The sequence below is a fragment of the Ceratocystis lukuohia genome (assembly GCF_044167205.1).
Source record: "Ceratocystis lukuohia strain C4212 chromosome Unknown Supercontig8_pilon, whole genome shotgun sequence".
NCBI lineage: Eukaryota > Fungi > Ascomycota > Sordariomycetes > Microascales > Ceratocystidaceae > Ceratocystis > Ceratocystis lukuohia.
In genome coordinates, this window is record NW_027263527.1 from 1,673,606 (window position 1) to 1,691,246 (window position 17,641).

The 17,641-nt window shown below is 50.1% G+C and overlaps 5 protein-coding genes across 5 annotated transcripts; 2 read left to right on the plus strand and 3 right to left on the minus strand.

Moving 5' to 3' along the window:
* Positions 1-3,304: 3,304 nt before the first annotated feature.
* Positions 3,305-4,231, minus strand: HOO65_080419 (putative J domain-containing protein C63.13; the record flags this gene model as incomplete). The annotated part of the gene is made up of 3 exons (XM_071004362.1): positions 3,305-3,971; positions 4,082-4,142; positions 4,204-4,231. The coding sequence occupies 3 exons, from the start codon at positions 4,229-4,231 to the stop codon at positions 3,305-3,307; spliced, it is 756 nt and encodes a 251-aa protein (XP_070856649.1).
* A 1,176-nt stretch (positions 4,232-5,407) lies between these two features.
* On the plus strand, positions 5,408-7,574 carry HOO65_080420 (uncharacterized protein; the record flags this gene model as incomplete). The annotated part of the gene is made up of 2 exons (XM_071004193.1): positions 5,408-7,507; positions 7,569-7,574. 2 exons carry the CDS (start codon positions 5,408-5,410, stop codon positions 7,572-7,574), a joined length of 2,106 nt encoding a protein of 701 aa, XP_070856650.1.
* An 8-nt stretch (positions 7,575-7,582) lies between these two features.
* Positions 7,583-10,650, minus strand: HOO65_080421 (Endochitinase 1; the record flags this gene model as incomplete). Its single annotated transcript, XM_071004139.1, has 5 exons — positions 7,583-8,003; positions 8,489-9,526; positions 9,590-9,726; positions 9,791-10,216; positions 10,273-10,650. The coding sequence occupies 5 exons, from the start codon at positions 10,648-10,650 to the stop codon at positions 7,583-7,585; spliced, it is 2,400 nt and encodes a 799-aa protein (XP_070856651.1).
* Positions 10,651-13,948: 3,298 nt separating this feature from the next.
* HOO65_080422 (major facilitator superfamily transporter) lies at positions 13,949-15,309 on the plus strand (the record flags this gene model as incomplete). The annotated part of the gene is made up of 3 exons (XM_071004294.1): positions 13,949-13,976; positions 14,055-14,888; positions 14,981-15,309. The coding sequence occupies 3 exons, from the start codon at positions 13,949-13,951 to the stop codon at positions 15,307-15,309; spliced, it is 1,191 nt and encodes a 396-aa protein (XP_070856652.1).
* Positions 15,310-15,861: 552 nt separating this feature from the next.
* Positions 15,862-17,265, minus strand: HOO65_080423 (Ran GTPase-activating protein 1; the record flags this gene model as incomplete). The annotated part of the gene is made up of 2 exons (XM_071004279.1): positions 15,862-16,932; positions 17,071-17,265. 2 exons carry the CDS (start codon positions 17,263-17,265, stop codon positions 15,862-15,864), a joined length of 1,266 nt encoding a protein of 421 aa, XP_070856653.1.
* Positions 17,266-17,641: the final 376 nt, after the last annotated feature.

Here is a 17,641-nt window from a genome sequence, read left to right on the forward strand (position 1 = left end):
TTGTCTTTTTAAACTGGAACCAAGCTTTAGTAGAGAAACTAAAAATCATCACCACAATCAAGGTAAATCTGGACCCCACCTTCTGGAGTCTGGTGTAGTCTACTATTAACGATTTGAACATGTACACTAAAAACTAGATAAAGTAGGTGATTTGTAAGTTTTATTGGTACTAGCCATCAAATTTCTAAAGTATCTGCTAGCAAGTCTAAGGCCAAGAGGTCTTCGGAGCTTTCTCTTCTCAACCTTCCTACTGCTGATACTCTGCTCTGAACGGCTATTTACCTATGCAAACTATAGTAAGCAATAGCACGCAAAATATACCGATCTTCTATGGCTACATAAACAATGAGAAAGAAGAGACATACGACTGGCTTATTTCTTGTATGGAAGAAACATGTAAAAACAACGATATACAGCAACCGAATGTGGTGACCACAGACCATGGGGGTGCACTGAAACCGGCACCCTGCAGACGTTATGCCATATATTACGCAACAGCTCTGCATTTTCTATGTGAGTTTGAACATCGTCATCTAGATAAAGATTAGGTGGAAAAAGCCATTACAACAATCTGACGATACTGGCGCTGTTCCCACTAACTCGAAAGATCAAATAGAGGCGCCAATTCGTCAAATACCGCCTATGCCTTCATCTCTTCCCAAAGAAAGACCACATACATGGCAAGGCCTGTATGGCCTATGGAGGTCTATGGCTTTTTCGTCGTCAGAGGAGCAGTTTTCTGAAGCCTGGAACCGTCTATAGGCTGAGTTCAAAGGTCAGTCAGAGATTGTTACCTATATAAAATGTGAATACTAGCCAGTACATCAACAGTGGACAGATTGTTTGATCAAGAATATCAGAAACCACGGCCAACGAACTACGTTTCCGACAGAGTCAGTACACCGTGAGCTAAAAAAGCTATTTGGTCAGAGGTACTGGTTCGACGAAGCCACACGGAAAAATATCACTCACGAGGTATCATATGCCTGTGTTGATATTCTTGCCAAGAAACACCGCTATATTGCAGGCCTGCAGGCTTCAGGTCTACCTACTTGTATGCCTCTTACACGTTCTTGTTCCGGTCTTTGTAGGAAGCAATAGGGTTACCTTGTGCCTATGAAATTCTGGCAAAAAGAGACAGCAAAGAAGCCACTGCGAAGCTCGAAATAGATTAATATTGGCGGCTAGACGATGAAATCACCGAGGATGCCGATATCTTCTTAATTCAGGGGCCAGAAGTTATTCAACGTGAGCCTGAGCACCCTCGAAAGACGGCAACCTTCAGAGAAGATGAAGTAAGCGTCTTTCCATTGTCGCAGTCCGTCTACAAAAGCCGAATAATCATACCATAACCATCTATCCCCTGTTATACAGCCCATACCAGACCAAGACTATTGCCATACTCCCAGTGACTGAGGTGGCGCCGTACTGAGGCAGAAGCCTGCACGCCCGCAATATAGCGGTGTTGCTTGGCAAGAACATCAACACAGGTATACGATATCGGGCGAGGGATATCGCCAAGCCAATTTGAACTTATTGGTCCTGCACGTACAATCCACAGAAAGCCTGAGGCATTGAAATTTAGTGTCCACATGGGAAATCTCATCATAAATACTGATCTGGGACTGCAAAATATACAACACCTGCTCAAGTGGTGTGTTCAGATCTCCTTGTGTGATCTCAGGCGGAGGATATCGACTGAGATGTTGGCTAAAAGAAATGAAAATGTCAATACTCTAAACACCTTCAAAAAGACAGTTGACGCAGGGGAATAATGGGCATTTTATTACCGGGGCAAAGCAGGCTGGGAAAAGGAGGTCATTCATCAGAACTGTATATATAAGTAACCCATGAACCTTAAACCAGCAGATTAACCAATGCACAAGACAAAGCAAAGCATGTATCCATCCCCGCAAGCCAAGCCAGGGATAGGAATCAAGATGAAGAGTAAGATTATCGACCGATCGTCGTCTCAATTTCAAGATTCTACCTCCCTGGTTTATGTGGGCTGGTCTCCAATGCGAAGCTGACTCTAAAAAAAGAAAAGATATCTGTTGTATAAAATATATCATTATCTTCTTCTGCTATACACCCTCTGGTACTTCTGCGCCATGCCTTGTTGCCTCCGGCTTGCAGCTACAAAGGACATAGCTTCGACCAGAACCCTTTACGAATGCCCTCAATCTTAGGGAGTGGCTACCATAGTTGACTTCAGGATAACCCGATGCAAGACATAGTGGCCAAGGGTATGTGAAGACAGTAGTTGAGATTCCATCAGATTCAGGAGTCAGGACGCTGTTCAAACGTATCACAAAAGCTTGGGCTGGGATATTGCCATTGCATTGTTGCTACCAAGTCTTTTCCATTCCATGGTAGAGGGCTTATTATACGAAGACACTATTACCGCACCTCTGTAATACAGCGATGACGTTGTAGGCTTGGTCGGGTCCTTCTAAAGACCATGATTGCCATGCGTGAGCCGGCGATATTGTGGGCAGCACTCGCCTTCCCATGTTGGTTTCTTTTGCTACGGCAAGCAACACTGCCACAATCCTTTTCTGGGGCTCAGCGGGGGCGTTCCTCCTGGGGAAGGGGGCCCCGGGCTACAAGAGACTGGCTAGAGCTGGTGGTGCTAATAGAGTAGTCGGTAGGAGAGATAGAACAAGCGGGAGAAGCAGGGAGGGGACAGGGAAGAGACAGAGAGCAGAGAACAGGGCAGCGAGACCTGTAGAGAGTGAGTCTCACGATCCGTCGAGCACGAACGGGTGAGCAAACATAACTGCCATGGTGTTTTAGTAACGTCTTTTTCTTACTTTTTCGATTGTGAGGCCCAAAGACCACAGCCAAGTTTTGTAGAGCACTGTCTGGAAGGCTCTATATTGTTGCGAAATAGCAGTAAGGAGACGTGGAAAGATAAGAAGCCCATCGAATCACGTATACATCGTAGAAACTGATGAATCAATTTCTTTTCGGCACTCGCAAAAGTGGACAGGGAGGGGGCAGTACGCATTAAATTAACTCTACAGACCGGCTCCAGGGATAGACAGCTTTCGAGATGTGATACGGAGGCTTTGAATGTGGAGATAACTTAAGGTTTATGTGATACTGCACGTCACGTGACATTGGGTAATTTGAAGAAGCGTTGCCTGCAAGAGACTCGGAAATTAGTGAATGGAGAACATCATATAAATTCGTGAAATATATTATCTACACAGTGCCCTTGCGCAGGCCAAGTCGCATGATGAAACATAAGAAACATACACGCATACACACATACAGATACACGCATGGCAGACCCCAGCAACTACAGCCCCACGCTCTGGCTCAGCACCTTCGCTGCCAGCGTCGCCAACAACCGTGACTTGTCGTCGGCTGGCAAGTCCTGAAAGACCTCATACACACTCTTGCCCTTTTCATCGCGCACTGAACCCAGCCGATTCCCCGCTGCGGCGCCCATAACAAGACCTGGGAAGTTGCCGATAATGAAGCCTAATGCACCACCACTAACGCCACCAACGGCGCCCCAGAAGCGGCCGCCATTGTTAGTTTTCTGGCCATTGGCATCGAGCCCCTCGTCGTGCAGCATTTCCTCAAATACATCGGCGAACTGTGTTTCTTCTGCCTTGGCGCGGGCCTTTTCCTGGTCCGCAGCCGACGAACCGCCGCTAAAGAAGTTCCACGCCCATGAAAAGGGCGTTGATGTCGAGGAAGAGGAAGACGAGCCAAAGGGAGGCGGGCTGGCGCTGTCAAATTCGGCGAACGGATCATCAAATGGATCGGGCTTTGCAGAGGCGCTGCCGTGGGGCGCGCCAGGTCGCTGGAAGAGGCGTCGCTGGGCGTCATATTCCCGTCTTCGTGAAGGGTCGGATAGCGTGTAGTATGCGTCGTTGACGAGCTGGAATTTGCGTGTACGTGCAGGACGCTCTGGGTGATCAGCGGCAACACGGTCGGGATGGGTTTTTAGAGCGGCCCTGATATGGAGCAGAGAGAGTTAGCGAGGTGGATAATGATACGGGAACGGGGGACGGGGGCCAGAGCCGGGATGGGGAGTCGAAAGAAAGACAAGAAAGAGGGGACGTACTTTTTGTAGGCATCACGGATCTTTTGCGGAGAGGCATTCTCGGAGATTTCGAGGATGGCGTCTGTGTGCGGCGAGTTAGCGCATGCGTACAGAAGGGTGCACATGAGGGTATATTGGCTTACAATAGTCAGGAGGGGCACGCGACGACATAGTAGAGTGCAGACTGACAGGCTTTGATATCTGGTGGGTTGATAGTAGAATGACGATATGGTTGTTAGGTCTTGGCGATCGGGGGCTTTTCGCCCGATTTATTGAGGTCTCGTTTTCTGTGTGTGGGCGTGGACTGTCTGCCAAGAGACCCTTCGCACTGCTCATTTATAAGCTGTCTAGAGGCCTGATGCTTCGGGCTGGGTGGCAGTGGCAATTTGATCCAATCTATAACCCTAATGCACTGGAACACTAGGGTTCTGTACAACGGCTTCGGGATCCTTCCCTTCATCGAACAAGGAGGTGGTCTGTTCACTGGAGATTCGTGTGCACTGGCCACGATTTGTCTCGGTTTTCCTTCTCGCATCTTCTTTAACTTCACTCTCTGTTTCAACAGACAGGGGGAGCGTGGTTATGCAAAAACATGGACTTGGGTTCCCATGGCAAGCCGCTGAAACGGACTGAGACGATGGGCTACTTGCCCTAATTGATGTAAGTAAGCTGGCACTACAGGTCTTGCTCGGCTAGTGGCTAGTGTTCCATGAATGGCACAATGTGTAGTTTGATCTACGGTTGATTTGCTGCTGCGACTTTCTTAGATGATTAACAATCAAGGGGTATAAAGGGATGCCGAGCCTTGGCTATTTGGTGGTGACTCGGATTGTAGCCTGTGTGGTAGCAGTGGATGAGCGAATAACAAGAGCCAAGCAGGTCCTTCTAGTTATACTGCAGCTACTTATTATATGTATTGGTAAGGTAAGCAAGGTTAAGCAAGGCATTCTAATCTATCCGTTGGCCGGCCTTGAAACATGCAGAACCTCATCAAAACCCACCAGGCCCTTGTCTTGTATCGAGGTGACCAGGCCGTCGGAGAGAGTCTTCATGTTAAGGTATCTTACAGCATCCATACAAATTGTTAGCGTTTGTGTTTTAACTTCAGGGATCTGTGCGCATCCGGGACATCTATCAGGTTAAGCCGCCCTAGCAACTTGAACTACTTGAATCGCATCTTGTTTAGCCCAAGAGATCTAAGCCTGGGGCTTTTCTTGGCCATGTGTATATATACTGGCCGTGTAAGCTGGAACTGCAGTTGGACTTGCATTATCTTTTTCCTCTGTGTCTTATATTCTATCTTTCTCAGTCCGTTATTTCTTCCTTCCCTTTACACACTTGTACACTATGAAACCCTTCCAACTTTTATCGCTTCTGTCTTTGCCCATACTTTCAACTGCTAGCCAAGACGCTGCTGGTTTGCAGGAGAGAGCTAACGGAGAGATCGGTCCGCGAATAGTGCTGTATCCTAACAAAGATGAGGTTATGAAGAGGGCTCTGTCGAAGGTAGACAGGAGACAGGAGTCTGATACTTCTACCCCTACTACGTCGACTGTGCCTGCTTCTGCTGTCAAGAGAGAAGAATCTACTTCCTCTACCACTACCACATCGACTGCTTCTGCTGTCAAGAGAGATGAGCCTTCCTCAACCGCAGTTTTCTTCACCAGCACCATGGTTGACCAGCCTGAAGGTCCTGCTAAGAGAGAAGAGTCTACTTCCTCTACCACTACCACATCGACTGCTTCTGCTGTCAAGAGAGATGAGCCTTCTTCAACCGCAGTTTTCTTCACCAGTACCATGGTTGACCAGCCTGACGGTCCTGCTAAGAGAGAAGAATCTACTTCCTCTACCACTACTACATCGACTGCTTCTGCTGTCAAGAGAGATGAGCCTTCCTCAACCGCAGTTTTCTTCACCAGTACCATGGTTGACCAGCCTGACGGTCCTGCTAAGAGAGAAGAATCTACTTCCTCTACCACTACTACATCGACTGCTTCTGCTGTCAAGAGAGATGAGCCTTCCTCAACCGCAGTTTTCTTCACCAGTACCATGGTTGACCAGCCTGACGGTCCTGCTAAGAGAGAAGAGTCTACTTCCTCTACCACTACCACATCGACTGCTTCTGCTGTCAAGAGAGATGAGCCTTCTTCAACCGCAGTTTTCTTCACCAGTACCATGGTTGACCAGCCTGACGGTCCTGCTAAGAGAGAAGAATCTACTTCCTCTACCACTACTACATCGACTGCTTCTGCTGTCAAGAGAGATGAGCCTTCCTCAACCGCAGTTTTCTTCACCAGTACCATGGTTGACCAGCCTGACGGTCCTGCTAAGAGAGAAGAGTCTACTTCCTCTACCACTACCACATCGACTGCTTCTGCTGTCAAGAGAGATGAGCCTTCTTCAACCGCAGTTTTCTTCACCAGTACCATGGTTGACCAGCCTGACGGTCCTGCTAAGAGAGAAGAATCTACTTCCTCTACCACTACTACATCGACTGCTTCTGCTGTCAAGAGAGATGAGCCTTCCTCAACCGCAGTTTTCTTCACCAGTACCATGGTTGACCAGCCTGACGGTCCTGCTAAGAGAGAAGAATCTACTTCCTCTACCACTACTACATCGACTGCTTCTGCTGTCAAGAGAGATGAGCCTTCCTCAACCGCAGTTTTCTTCACCAGTACCATGGTTGACCAGCCTGACGGTCCTGCCAAGAGAGAAGAGTCTACTTCCTCTACCACTACCACATCGACTGCTTCTGCTGTCAAGAGAGATGAGCCTTCCTCAACCTCGGTTTTCTTCACCAGTACCACGTCGACTGTGCCTGAAGCTCCTGCTAAGAGAGAGGAAACTGGTGGTAGTTCTTACTCTTCTCCTACCACTTCCTCTACCCCTACCACGTCGACTGTGCCTCCTTCTCCTGTCAAGAGAGAAGAATCTACTTCTACCTCTATTACCAAATCGGCTGCTGCTGTCAAGAGACAGGAAACTATTGCCCCTACCACGTCCACTGTGACTGCTTCTCCTGTCAAGAGAGAAGAATCTACTTCCTCTACATCTATTACCAAATCTGATGCCCCCGCTAAGAGACAAGAATCTACTTCCTTCAGAACTGTCATAGTTTCCCGATCTAATGCTCCTGCTAAAAGACAGGAATCTACTACCTCTACTAAGTCTGGTGCTCGTACCAAGAGAGAAGAACCTATCTCCTCTACAGCTACTCCTCCCGGAAGATTTGGTGTAGCAAAGAGAGAGGATGATGACCCTTCTATCACTGCAACCGCTACGGTGACCAGCACTGTTGCCAAGAGATTCGCTCCTACAGCTGCCGAAAAACTTGATGTAGAAAAGAGAGAGGAGGATGATGATGATGACCCTTCTGGTACTACAGCCGCTACGGTGACTAGCACTGTTGCCAAGAGATTCGCTCCTACAGCTGCCCCGGCCCTTGGGGTAAGTTACTTCTCATTTTAACACTGCTGTTCAAGTACACTATTAACTGACTGACCAATAGTCCTAGACGGCCCCCTATTTGACCGAGCCACCACCGCAACCCCTGACGCCTTTTAATTCTAGCGTGAATTTTGCTACACTGGGAACACCAAAGCCGTCATGCGGCTGTGCCCTTCCAACAGGCAATGGCTTTCCTGGAACTGGCGGAGCTGGGGGCATAACTACACCTGAGGCTCCATTCCGCTGGACAAATAGCACGCAGGCCACACCCACACTGACAGCGCCACGGAGTATGGTGACGGCGACCGCTGTGCGAACCGTGACAGTAACTCGGGGCAGTGGGGGCGGAAGGGGAAGCGGTGCTGGTACTCGGCCAGTTTTACTGCCTGACGCCGAAAGCGTGCCGACCACGATTCCAGCGCTGGGCGCAGAGCCGGGCCCGACACCGCAGAGGATAGTAACGAGCGGCGGGAGTGGACGAAAAGTTGTCGCAGTGCTGGAAACAAGGACACAATTCACATTATTTTCTGTAACTATCATAGGTTGGTTAATGTACATACAATGAGTTGACAATCACTAGCACTGTAATCTTGAACGACGCGGTGGGAATTAATATTTGCACATCTAGAGATATATATCGAATGAGAAATAGCGACAAACACAAGCAGGCAAGGGGGAAAGAAACGAAACAGCGACAAGCGTTCAGGGAAACTCAAAACAGAAGACAAAACAAGGAGGGCGGAAAAACATGGGAATAAAGCAGCAAAATCAGCAAAAAAGCAGGAGAAACAAATGTGAAACGTCAGCCGTGGACAAGGGTCATTAAAAAGCGGGGACTTGATGAGAAGTGCGGAAGAAAGTGGGTCGAGGAAGCGGATAAATAAGTGGAGCACAAAACGGGATTCGAGTTCGGCGGTTTTCGGCAACCAGGCAGCTGGTATCCACTTATTTTCGGCTAGAATGACGGGACAAGCGTCTTACTTGGCCTCTTCCAAATTGTTGCGGATGTTGTCGTACACACTTTCCGGGTAGCTTAGCAAGTTCTCTGAGGTGTCCATGTCGCCCATGGATTCGGCAACGGTTGAGACAATGCTAGACGTGCCGTTCTTGTCGCCACTGGCCTCCCAGTAGACAGCACCACCCAGACCCTTGGCCAGCATCCACTTCGTTTTCTCCTTGGCACTGCGAACATTGTCATACGAAACCATTTCCTTTGTGGAGTTGTCATAACTCCATGTGGCCATGATGTTGGCATCATAGTGCTCACTGGCGCCTGTCCGGGGTAGGTCCTTGTAAAGCCAGATGCCCTTTTCTAGCGTGCCCTGTCCAAGGCCGGTGTACGGCTTGCCGGGGCCATCAGTGCCGGTGAACGAGCGGCCGTACAGCGGGAAGCCGAGCACTAACTTGTCGGCCGAAATGCTGTGGTTTAGGTAAAGATTGACTGCGGTGTCGGTTGAAAACTTGGTACTCGTAGGGTTGGTCTTGCTCATGTGCACATTGGCCTGGTGGCCCGAAGTCTTATCCCACGCGCCAGCATAATCATAGGCCATGAGATGCCAGGCGTCTACGTACTTGTCCATGGCAGGTAGATTGAGATCACTGATATTGGCGGGGCCGGCCGGCGATGCAATGGTGATCTGGAAGTGGTAGTTGTTGGCGTGCTTAGCAGCATAGGCGTCGAACTGCTTACGGCACTCCTTAACTAGATCAACGTATGCCTGTGTCTCGACCTTGTTCTTGGGATACTCCCAGTCAATATCGATACCGTCAAAGCCCCAGTCCTTGACCAGGGTAAGGGCCGATGAGCAGAACTCAGCCCGGCCTTCGGGCTTGGTGGCCACAGGGGCAAATTTGCTCGAGTAGGTCCAGCCACCGATAGACAGCAGTAGCTTCATGTGGCGATGCTTCTTCTTTTGCAGATACAGCTGCTTAATGCAGCCGTAGGCGTTCTTGCCGCTGTCATTCCATGAGTCGCCGGCATAATGCTTCTCAAGATCGGCATAGGAGTCAGACGAGATTCTGGCAAGCCCGAAATATTAGTCATTGTGTTTGATTATATAGGAAGACTGGAAATAGACTTACACAGTGCCGTTGCTGCTGATGTCGGCAAACGAGTACAACACACGGGTAATCTTTTCAGCAGGGAGGTTGGCAGGCTGATAGTTTGCTCCATAAATGCCCCAGTTGGTGAAATAGATGGCATTAGAGCGGCCATTGATCTACAGGGTGTTAGCAGAAGAAATTAGATGCAGACACCAAGCTACTAAGCTGTAGCTGACTTACAATAGGGGTAGTAGAGCCGTAGGCGGCCGTCGAGGTCGCAGTGGAGGTTTTGGTGTCAAGACCATAAGTAGAAGTCACATCAACCGGGATGGAGATACTAGTAGCCTTCTCGCGGTAAGCAGTCATTGTAGACAGCGTAGAAGCGATGTCGAGCAGGGTCGTAGAGCTTCCAGCCAGAGTCGTGGACACTGCCGGTGCTGTGCCAACCAGGGCAGTCGAGGTGGCATTGTAGTTGTACCCGCCAACTACAGCGGAAGATGAAGACGGGAAGGGAATGGTGACGGTGGTGGTAGAGGTCGATTTGATCTTAGTGGTAGTATCGGGCTCGGTCGACGAGGCAGACACAGTGGCAGTAGTGGTAGCGCCGGAGCCAGACACAACGTCCTCGGCAACTCTGTTCTCATATGGAGCGGTGGAGGCAGAGGGCTGTAGAAAGTTAGTAACACGGTAATGTGCTGGAGGCCATGTGTCATGTGACTTACCGAGAGGAAAGTAGGGTCGATGTAAGATCCCAGTGACGTAGTTGCCGCAGATGAAGTAAACAAACCCGGGGTAGCATTGGCCGAGCTGGATAGGCTAGTTGGCAAAACCTGAGAGTCCTGTGTCACGAAGACAGTTTGGATCAGGGTTTGGGTGCGTGTCTCGTACTTGGTCTCAGTGACAGTGACCAGGTCAGCACCAGCTACGGCAGTGCCCGTAGGGGGGGTTACAGACCCAGGAGTGCCATTAGTGACTGTGATGGTCTGGGTCTGAGTCTGGGTGACGGCAGGGTAGCAGCCGACATACTTGACAGAATCATCAGCACCAAGGGCGGCTCTGGTGGCCAGAAGGGCAGCAACTGCTGTGTATTTGCGGAACATTGTGTAGGGATTTTTCTTTTTCCGGGGATGAGAAAGGAGAGCTCTATGTATTGAACAGCCTTGAGATAGAAGATCAAGGCCGGTGAGACTCGGTGTGAAGCTGTGATGAAAAGGTAGACAACGAATGCCCAATCAAAGGTCAAGTAAAAAAAAAAAAGAAAAAAAAAGGAAGCAAACAAAAAGTCTTGACTGAATAGGGCTTAAGGAGAGTGCAGAACGGGAGTATAGAAGATGTAATGAAGAACTGTAGAGAAGAAAAACAAAAAAGGGCTTGATGAAGTGAAGATGAAGATGAAGATGAGAATGATGAACAAGATTGCCAGACGAAACAGCGGGACTGCGCGGCGTCTCTTATACCAAGCTGACCTGCCCTCCCACCACTTGTTTTTGTTTATGGTCACTCCCCCTCGATGGCCTCCCTCAGCGCATCTTCCTGTCCATTTCATCTCTTGAACCCTTGGTTGCCTGGAATGCCCACTTGCAATAGTAACATTCTTCGACGCCTCAAGTATCGCCACCGCGCGGCCAGCCTCGCACGATGGGATGAAGCCAATAAGTTGCTTAATGTTTCATAGCGGGGCGGACAAGGGCGCGAGCGGTGCTGATCAGCCGTGGTTGTGGCCGGTTGTTGTTGTCGTTGAGCAGGTCCACATTACGTATGGGACGAGGGACAAGGGGCAGCAAACGAGAGAGGGGTATGGGAAAAAGACAAGTCTAGTGGCCGGGCTGCGGAGCTGTGCCAAGATAGGAAGGACGACAAGGTGGTGGAAGGGTTGGGTAGAGACACCAGAGAGTTAATCCGTGATATGGGTGTCACTTGGCTCAGTCATTCAGTGACGACAGGCCAAGGCACGATAGCCAACTCTCTTTTCTTCCTGCTTGTGTCCCCCAGGGAGACCTAACCCCCTCGTCACCCATCTTCCATCTAACGAGAGGCAGCCCTGGGCCCAGGAACAAAGAATGTGGCCTGACCAGCCAAGAAGAGCACGTGTAACAGCCGTACTGTACAGACACAGATACGGACACTAACACCACAACTAACACTAGCACTAATACCAGCACTGGCCGACACTGGCGCTAACACAGAACCAACGCAAGGACAAAGACAAACACAGGAACTAGCACAAAGCCGACCTGTAGAATGCAGTAGCTAATACATTGGCTGGCCACATGTGTGCGAAAATGTGTAGGATGCAGCACGCGAAAATTGTATTGCAAGGCCGCCCTTTTCTGGCACCTGGTCCGAGAAGCCCCTGGTGTTCCCCTAGAGTAGCAGTAGCACCACGCCGACCTGTCTATATTGAGACTGTTGGTGTCTCCCCCTTCACCCTCAGAGCTGCCCCGAGCCCTTTGTTCCCGCCGGCCGTAGCCCTTGTCTCGCAGCATTGTGCGTTTCTTTGTGCATTGCTCTTCGTTCGTTTCAATTCAAGACAAATATTCCTGTTGATCGCTGGTTAGCTTCCTAGTCTGGTATGCAAGGGAGTCTGTGGTGGTTGACAGAGGGCCCGTGGAGGATGCCAATAATGAAATAGCGGGCCCTCCCTTTAGGCCTTTTCCCATTTTAGGCGGGCTGTTCTAGCAAGCAGAGACAGCAAAAAGGTAAGAAGTAACACGGCATTATAGCGAGTGGAAGAATCAAGATTTCAACGTGGTGAGACAATGAGCATGGTGTTGACAGGAGACGCGGCACATAAGGGTTAGGGTTACTACCTTTGTCATGAACCTAGGAAACGACGACCCGCTTTACTCTGCTAGGAACGGGACGGTTGGTACCATCTTATTTTTCCGGAAGAAAAGAGCGGCCCCACATTTCCGGTTGTTGTTATCTTCAGGACCAGTATCAGCCAATCACTTGCTGCGAAACGGACAAGGGGAGAGGCGGCACAGAAAAGAAAAAAAAAGGAAAGAGGCAGTTTGGCAACCTTGCTTTTTGTTGGTCCTGTATGTGGCAACAGGAAAGAAGAGAAAAAAAGGAAAGAACGGCGAGAATCAGCGAAAGAATAGCAACAGAGGCATAGACAAGGAAGGAAGTCCAAAAATAAAGGCATTGAAAAGGAAACAGCTGCTGATGCAATTTCCTTTTCTTTTCTTTTCCTTCCTTTTTCTTTAATTCCTCTTTTCTGCCCGCCCGGTAATGAATAAGCAGGCTGGAAAGTAAAGTCCGACAAGTCTAATCGTCAATCCTTGCTTGTCTGTCTATTTTTCCCCTTGCCAAGCTCCTGAGCTAAAGTAGCTTCACCTCTTGTTCTCTTGCTCTTCGTATCATCGATTCTGCCCTTTCTAGCTACTCACGACATCCCAATGCCGACTACCGAAACAACACCACTTTTGGTGCGTCCGGATGACCCCCGTCTTTGCTGCCGCTCTGGCCCACCCTCACCGGGCGAGCCGGCCAAAGCCAAAACCAAAGCTAGTAGGCCGGCGGTATCGAGCATCCTTGGAGGCTTTCTTTGTGATCTGTGGGCCCAGATGGTGCATGTCGAGAGCCGGATCTTGTTAGCGGGCTTTTTGATTACGTTGTCGTTTAGCTACACACAGGTATCGTAAGTTGACTGCTATGCTACATGACTACTACCGCTGATTCCTGAGTGGCGGTTCCACTGCATTGACTGATGGGCTACTGACTGCGTTTTCCCTCCTTATATAGCCTGCTCCATGTCTTTCACCTGATTGAGTGTGACGTGTATTATGAGTCTCATCCGCCATATGCTGGCCAGGGCGACCGTTGTAGTATTAACGAAGTTGCTGCTGGCACTGCGAGACAGTACAGTATTTTGGGAATGAGCACGACGATCTTCGGTAAGCCCTTGCCCTGCTCCGTTCTATGTAGCTAGCTAACATATCTTGTTCCTCCCCCCAAAGGCATTATGAACCTTTTTTTTAGCGGTTGGCTCATTAAGCGGCTCGGCCCGCGTGCTACATTGATCTTCCAAACCACCGTGCCGGCTTTGCGCATCCTGTTGCAAATCACTGGCGTCATTATCAAGGGCAGATTGGGAATGACGATTATTCAGACAACGCAGGCCGTCACTATCTTTGGCGGGCCTGCGGGCTATGTGTGAGTCTTGCACTACCATTCATTATCCGTCCCTAATTATCCGTTCCCACTATATGCCCAGCTCCAAACATGAAGCGAGAAGCGAGAGAGTCAAAAAAAAAAAAAAGAGTCAAGACCGAGACATAGACTAACAAACAGCATGGATGGGCCTGGCTTAGTCTCGTCATCAATGTCATCATTGGTGAGGTTGTTGAAGCAAGCAGACGCACTGCGACGTTTGGCCGGTTACAGGGCTGCATCATGCTAGGGATGTCAGTTGGCTTCATTGGTGAGTAGAGTCCCTCCTTTATGCCGTAATGTCTTCTTGAAACGGTACCATACTAACCCCGTCTCCCCCCCCCTCTAGTGGGCGGCCAAATTGGCAACATCTTTGGTGTGCAAATGCCGTTCCGAGTGGCCTTTGTGTCCTTCCTAATCTCGTCTCTGTACTCGCGAATTTCACTGCCTTACATTGCGCCTGGAAGTATGTCTGGCGCACGTACCGGCCCTGTCAACACTGGGCTTTTTGCGCCACTGCGAATTCTACGGCCACAAGTGGCACGACTAGCTAACGGACGGCTAGTCAAGCATTGGGGAGTGGCGATCTTGTGTGCGGGCATTTTCGCCGGTGTTGTGGCTACGGGATACGCACCGCTACTGATCCAGATGTACGCTACGGCAGTATTTGACTTTTCACAGGGCGACAACGGCTTGCTCATGTCCGAGTTCAGTTTTGTGCGTAGCTTGTTCCTAATCTTTGTCTTTCCACGCATAATTTCCTATGGGCGGAAGAGATACGCACCACGGCGAGAGGCTACTGTTGCTGCGTTGCGTAGAGACCCAAGAGACACGGGGCTTAGTGGAAGCACAACACCCTGTGATGACAACCAGAATCCGCTGGGATATGGCGCTGTGATGGGCGGATCTGAGGTCACAGCTACGGAGGCAGACACGGCTACGGAAACAGACCGGCTAGTCATACCAACACACCCCGAGGAAGTAGAACTCGCCGCACCAAATGCTGTGCAAGTGGACGCTGGGATAGTCGTCAGCGAGGAGGTAGATGACGATGGCAAGGGCAAGACTGAGGCTTTGGTTGACCTATCGTTTGATCTTGTCTTCTTGCGGTGGAGTTTGGTTGTGGACGGAGCAATGACGGCGATGGCCGCCTTTGCCACACAGAAATGGCATATTTACCTTGGTGAGTCCCTTTCGAACAGCATACCCTCTCTGCTGCCCACCCTTCTCCTTATACAAGCACCCAAAGGTCACTAACCCCCTTCAAACCTATAGCGGCTTTCTTCATCCCACTTGGCTCTGGCTCAGCCCCTGCAGCCAAGGGCGTTATCAGTGACATGTGCACGCCATCACAACGCGCCGATACCTTGAATGCTGTGACCTTGGTCGAAAACATGGCAAACCTGACGACCCAGGGCTTATTTGGATATGTGTTTGCAATGCTGGCGGCCCGCGGCGTGGCTCACATGACATTTTTCTGCAATGCGGCCATTGCTGTGGTTGCAATGGTAGTGCTGTTGTTTTCAAGATTCCCACCAGTGGACTGTGTGCTGGTGGATGGCGACGAGGAGTCAGAAGCGGAGTCTGTTGGGAGAGAAAACTAGGGCTTTTCCATGGGCAAAAACGAGGCCATCAAGGCTAGGATGTGCAGAGACATACGCAACATACGTACATATCATACATCATACATACATACGTACACCCATACACCCATACACCCATACACCCATACACCCATACACCCATACACCCATACACCCATACACCCATACACCCATACACCCATACACCCACACACTCATACGCACAGATACACATGCACATAGACATACACTCTCTTATCGTTACAAATGCGTTAGGCAAGTTCGAAAATACTATAGGCAAAATGAAGCAACAAAAAATACACATGGATGATATGACTGGCGCTGCCCTGAGGCTCTTTTGTTTGTTTGTTTGTTGTTGATGTTGCGTAGTGGTGGTATTATTTTCATTCCAAAAGTATAACATGCTCCCAAAAAACAAAAAAAAGAAAAAGAAGAAAAGATAAGCAAGAAAGAAAGAAAGAAAGAAAGAAAGCGACTCTTACCCAACCCGAGAGAACAGCAGAAAGACTGAAAAAAGACAACGAATAGAGGTCAGACTGGCCTCTCCCATTCTCACAGAGCCGTTTTGCCTAGCTTTGTCGCTAGCTCGTCCACTTCTTTGTCCTGCTCCCCAGCCACCGGCTCTTCCTCCTGTGCCAGCTCGGCCTCAGAAATCAGCTTGGCAGCCTCCTCCTCGGTCACAAGCGGATCGTACTTTTCTTCCTCATCATCGTCCTCCTCCTCATCTGAGTCATCATCTAGTTCGTCAAGATCGTCTAGGCCCCAGTGCTCATCGCCAAGGGCCGGGCCATCGTAGGCTTCCTTGCGCTCGTCAAAGAGCTCAGTAAGAGCCTCGATGCAGGCATCTTCCTCAGAAAAGCGGTTGCCGTTGATCTCTAACTTACGCAGAGCTGGGAGGGCCTTGACGGCTTCAAGCAGCGTGGCTAGGCCCTTGGCATTTAGATCGTTGTACTGTAGACGTAGGGTATGCAGGTTCTTGTGGGCTGAGGCAGCGAGGGCCTTGGCTACGAGCTCGGAGCCTGTGGCCTTGAGAAAGCCGTCATTGAGGGTCAAGTCCTCTATGTAGGACCAGGTAGAAATGGCCTTGACAAGGGCATTAACACCCACCAGGGCGAATGAGTTGTCCTGCAGATCAAGCACACGCAGTTGCTTGCAGCGGTTTAGACCGTAGGTGAATATGTGAGTCAGGCCACTGGGGCGAATGCCGTTCTGCACCATCTTGACGTGGCGCACGCGGTTGTGGAGGGTATAGGCATTAGCCCAGGCAACCATGGAGCCATTCTCGAGACGGTTGCGGCCACAAACTACAGTCTCGAGGTCAGGCACAGTCTGGCCGGCCTTGCGAGCAGCTGCCTTCTTGGCATGTAGCTCAGATAGAGCATTGGCGACAAGGGTGCCACACTGCGGGCCTAGACCGTTGTTGTTGAGGTAAAGGTGTTGAAGAGGCACGTGATCGGCGAGGAAAACAACGAGGGGAGCGTGGGTGCTGATGCCAAAGGCATTATCGGAGAGATCGACGGTGTTGAGAAGGGGTAGGTTGACGACAGAGGTTAGTAGATGGGAGAGGGCGTCGGGGATTTCGCTCAGGAGACGACCGGTAAAGATATCAGCGAAGTTGGCGGACTACAAAGAAAAGGATGTTAGTAGGGGGAGGAGTTCAGCCTGAAGAAGGGTTTGGCGCGGGAGGGGTGGAGGGGTAGAAACGGCCCGTCGAGGGAGGGAGGGAGGAAGGGAGAAGAGACAGGGGTGAGTGGCTCTTACCTTCAGACTCTTCTTCGTGGCCAGAACTTCACCCAGAGCCTTGCAAGCTTCAATGCCAAAAGTGTTACCCAGAAGTCGGACCTCCTCGACGTCAGTCATGTCCCGAAGAGGGGCAATATGAGGCTCGATATCAGCGGCCGAGTCAAGCTTGAGACCCTTGCCTTCAAGGGAGAAGACCTTTGTGGAGGCGGACATGATGAGAGAGGTTAGGGATAAGTAATAAGAGAAAGAGGGGGACAGACAAGTAACAAAGCTGTGTGTGTAGTAAGGTAACGGTGTGTATGAGAGACGGAAAAAGGTGAACTATTGAGCAAGGCCTAAAAAAAAGCTTGCTTTGTTGACTCGTCTAGCGGGCCCTCTTGGCTGCTATTTATGGTGGGGGTTTCGTTTGATTGGTTCCTCTCTATTTTGTTGCGGCCAGCAACGGGAAATGGGCCTAGCCTGAAAGAGAGAACAGAGAGGAAGCTGAGGGTCTGAGGGTTTGAGAGGGATGGTCAAGGACGAGACGAGGTTGACGATGGGGGGTTAGAGGGGCACTTCAGACACGTGACCCATCAGCTGTCAGCAGCTG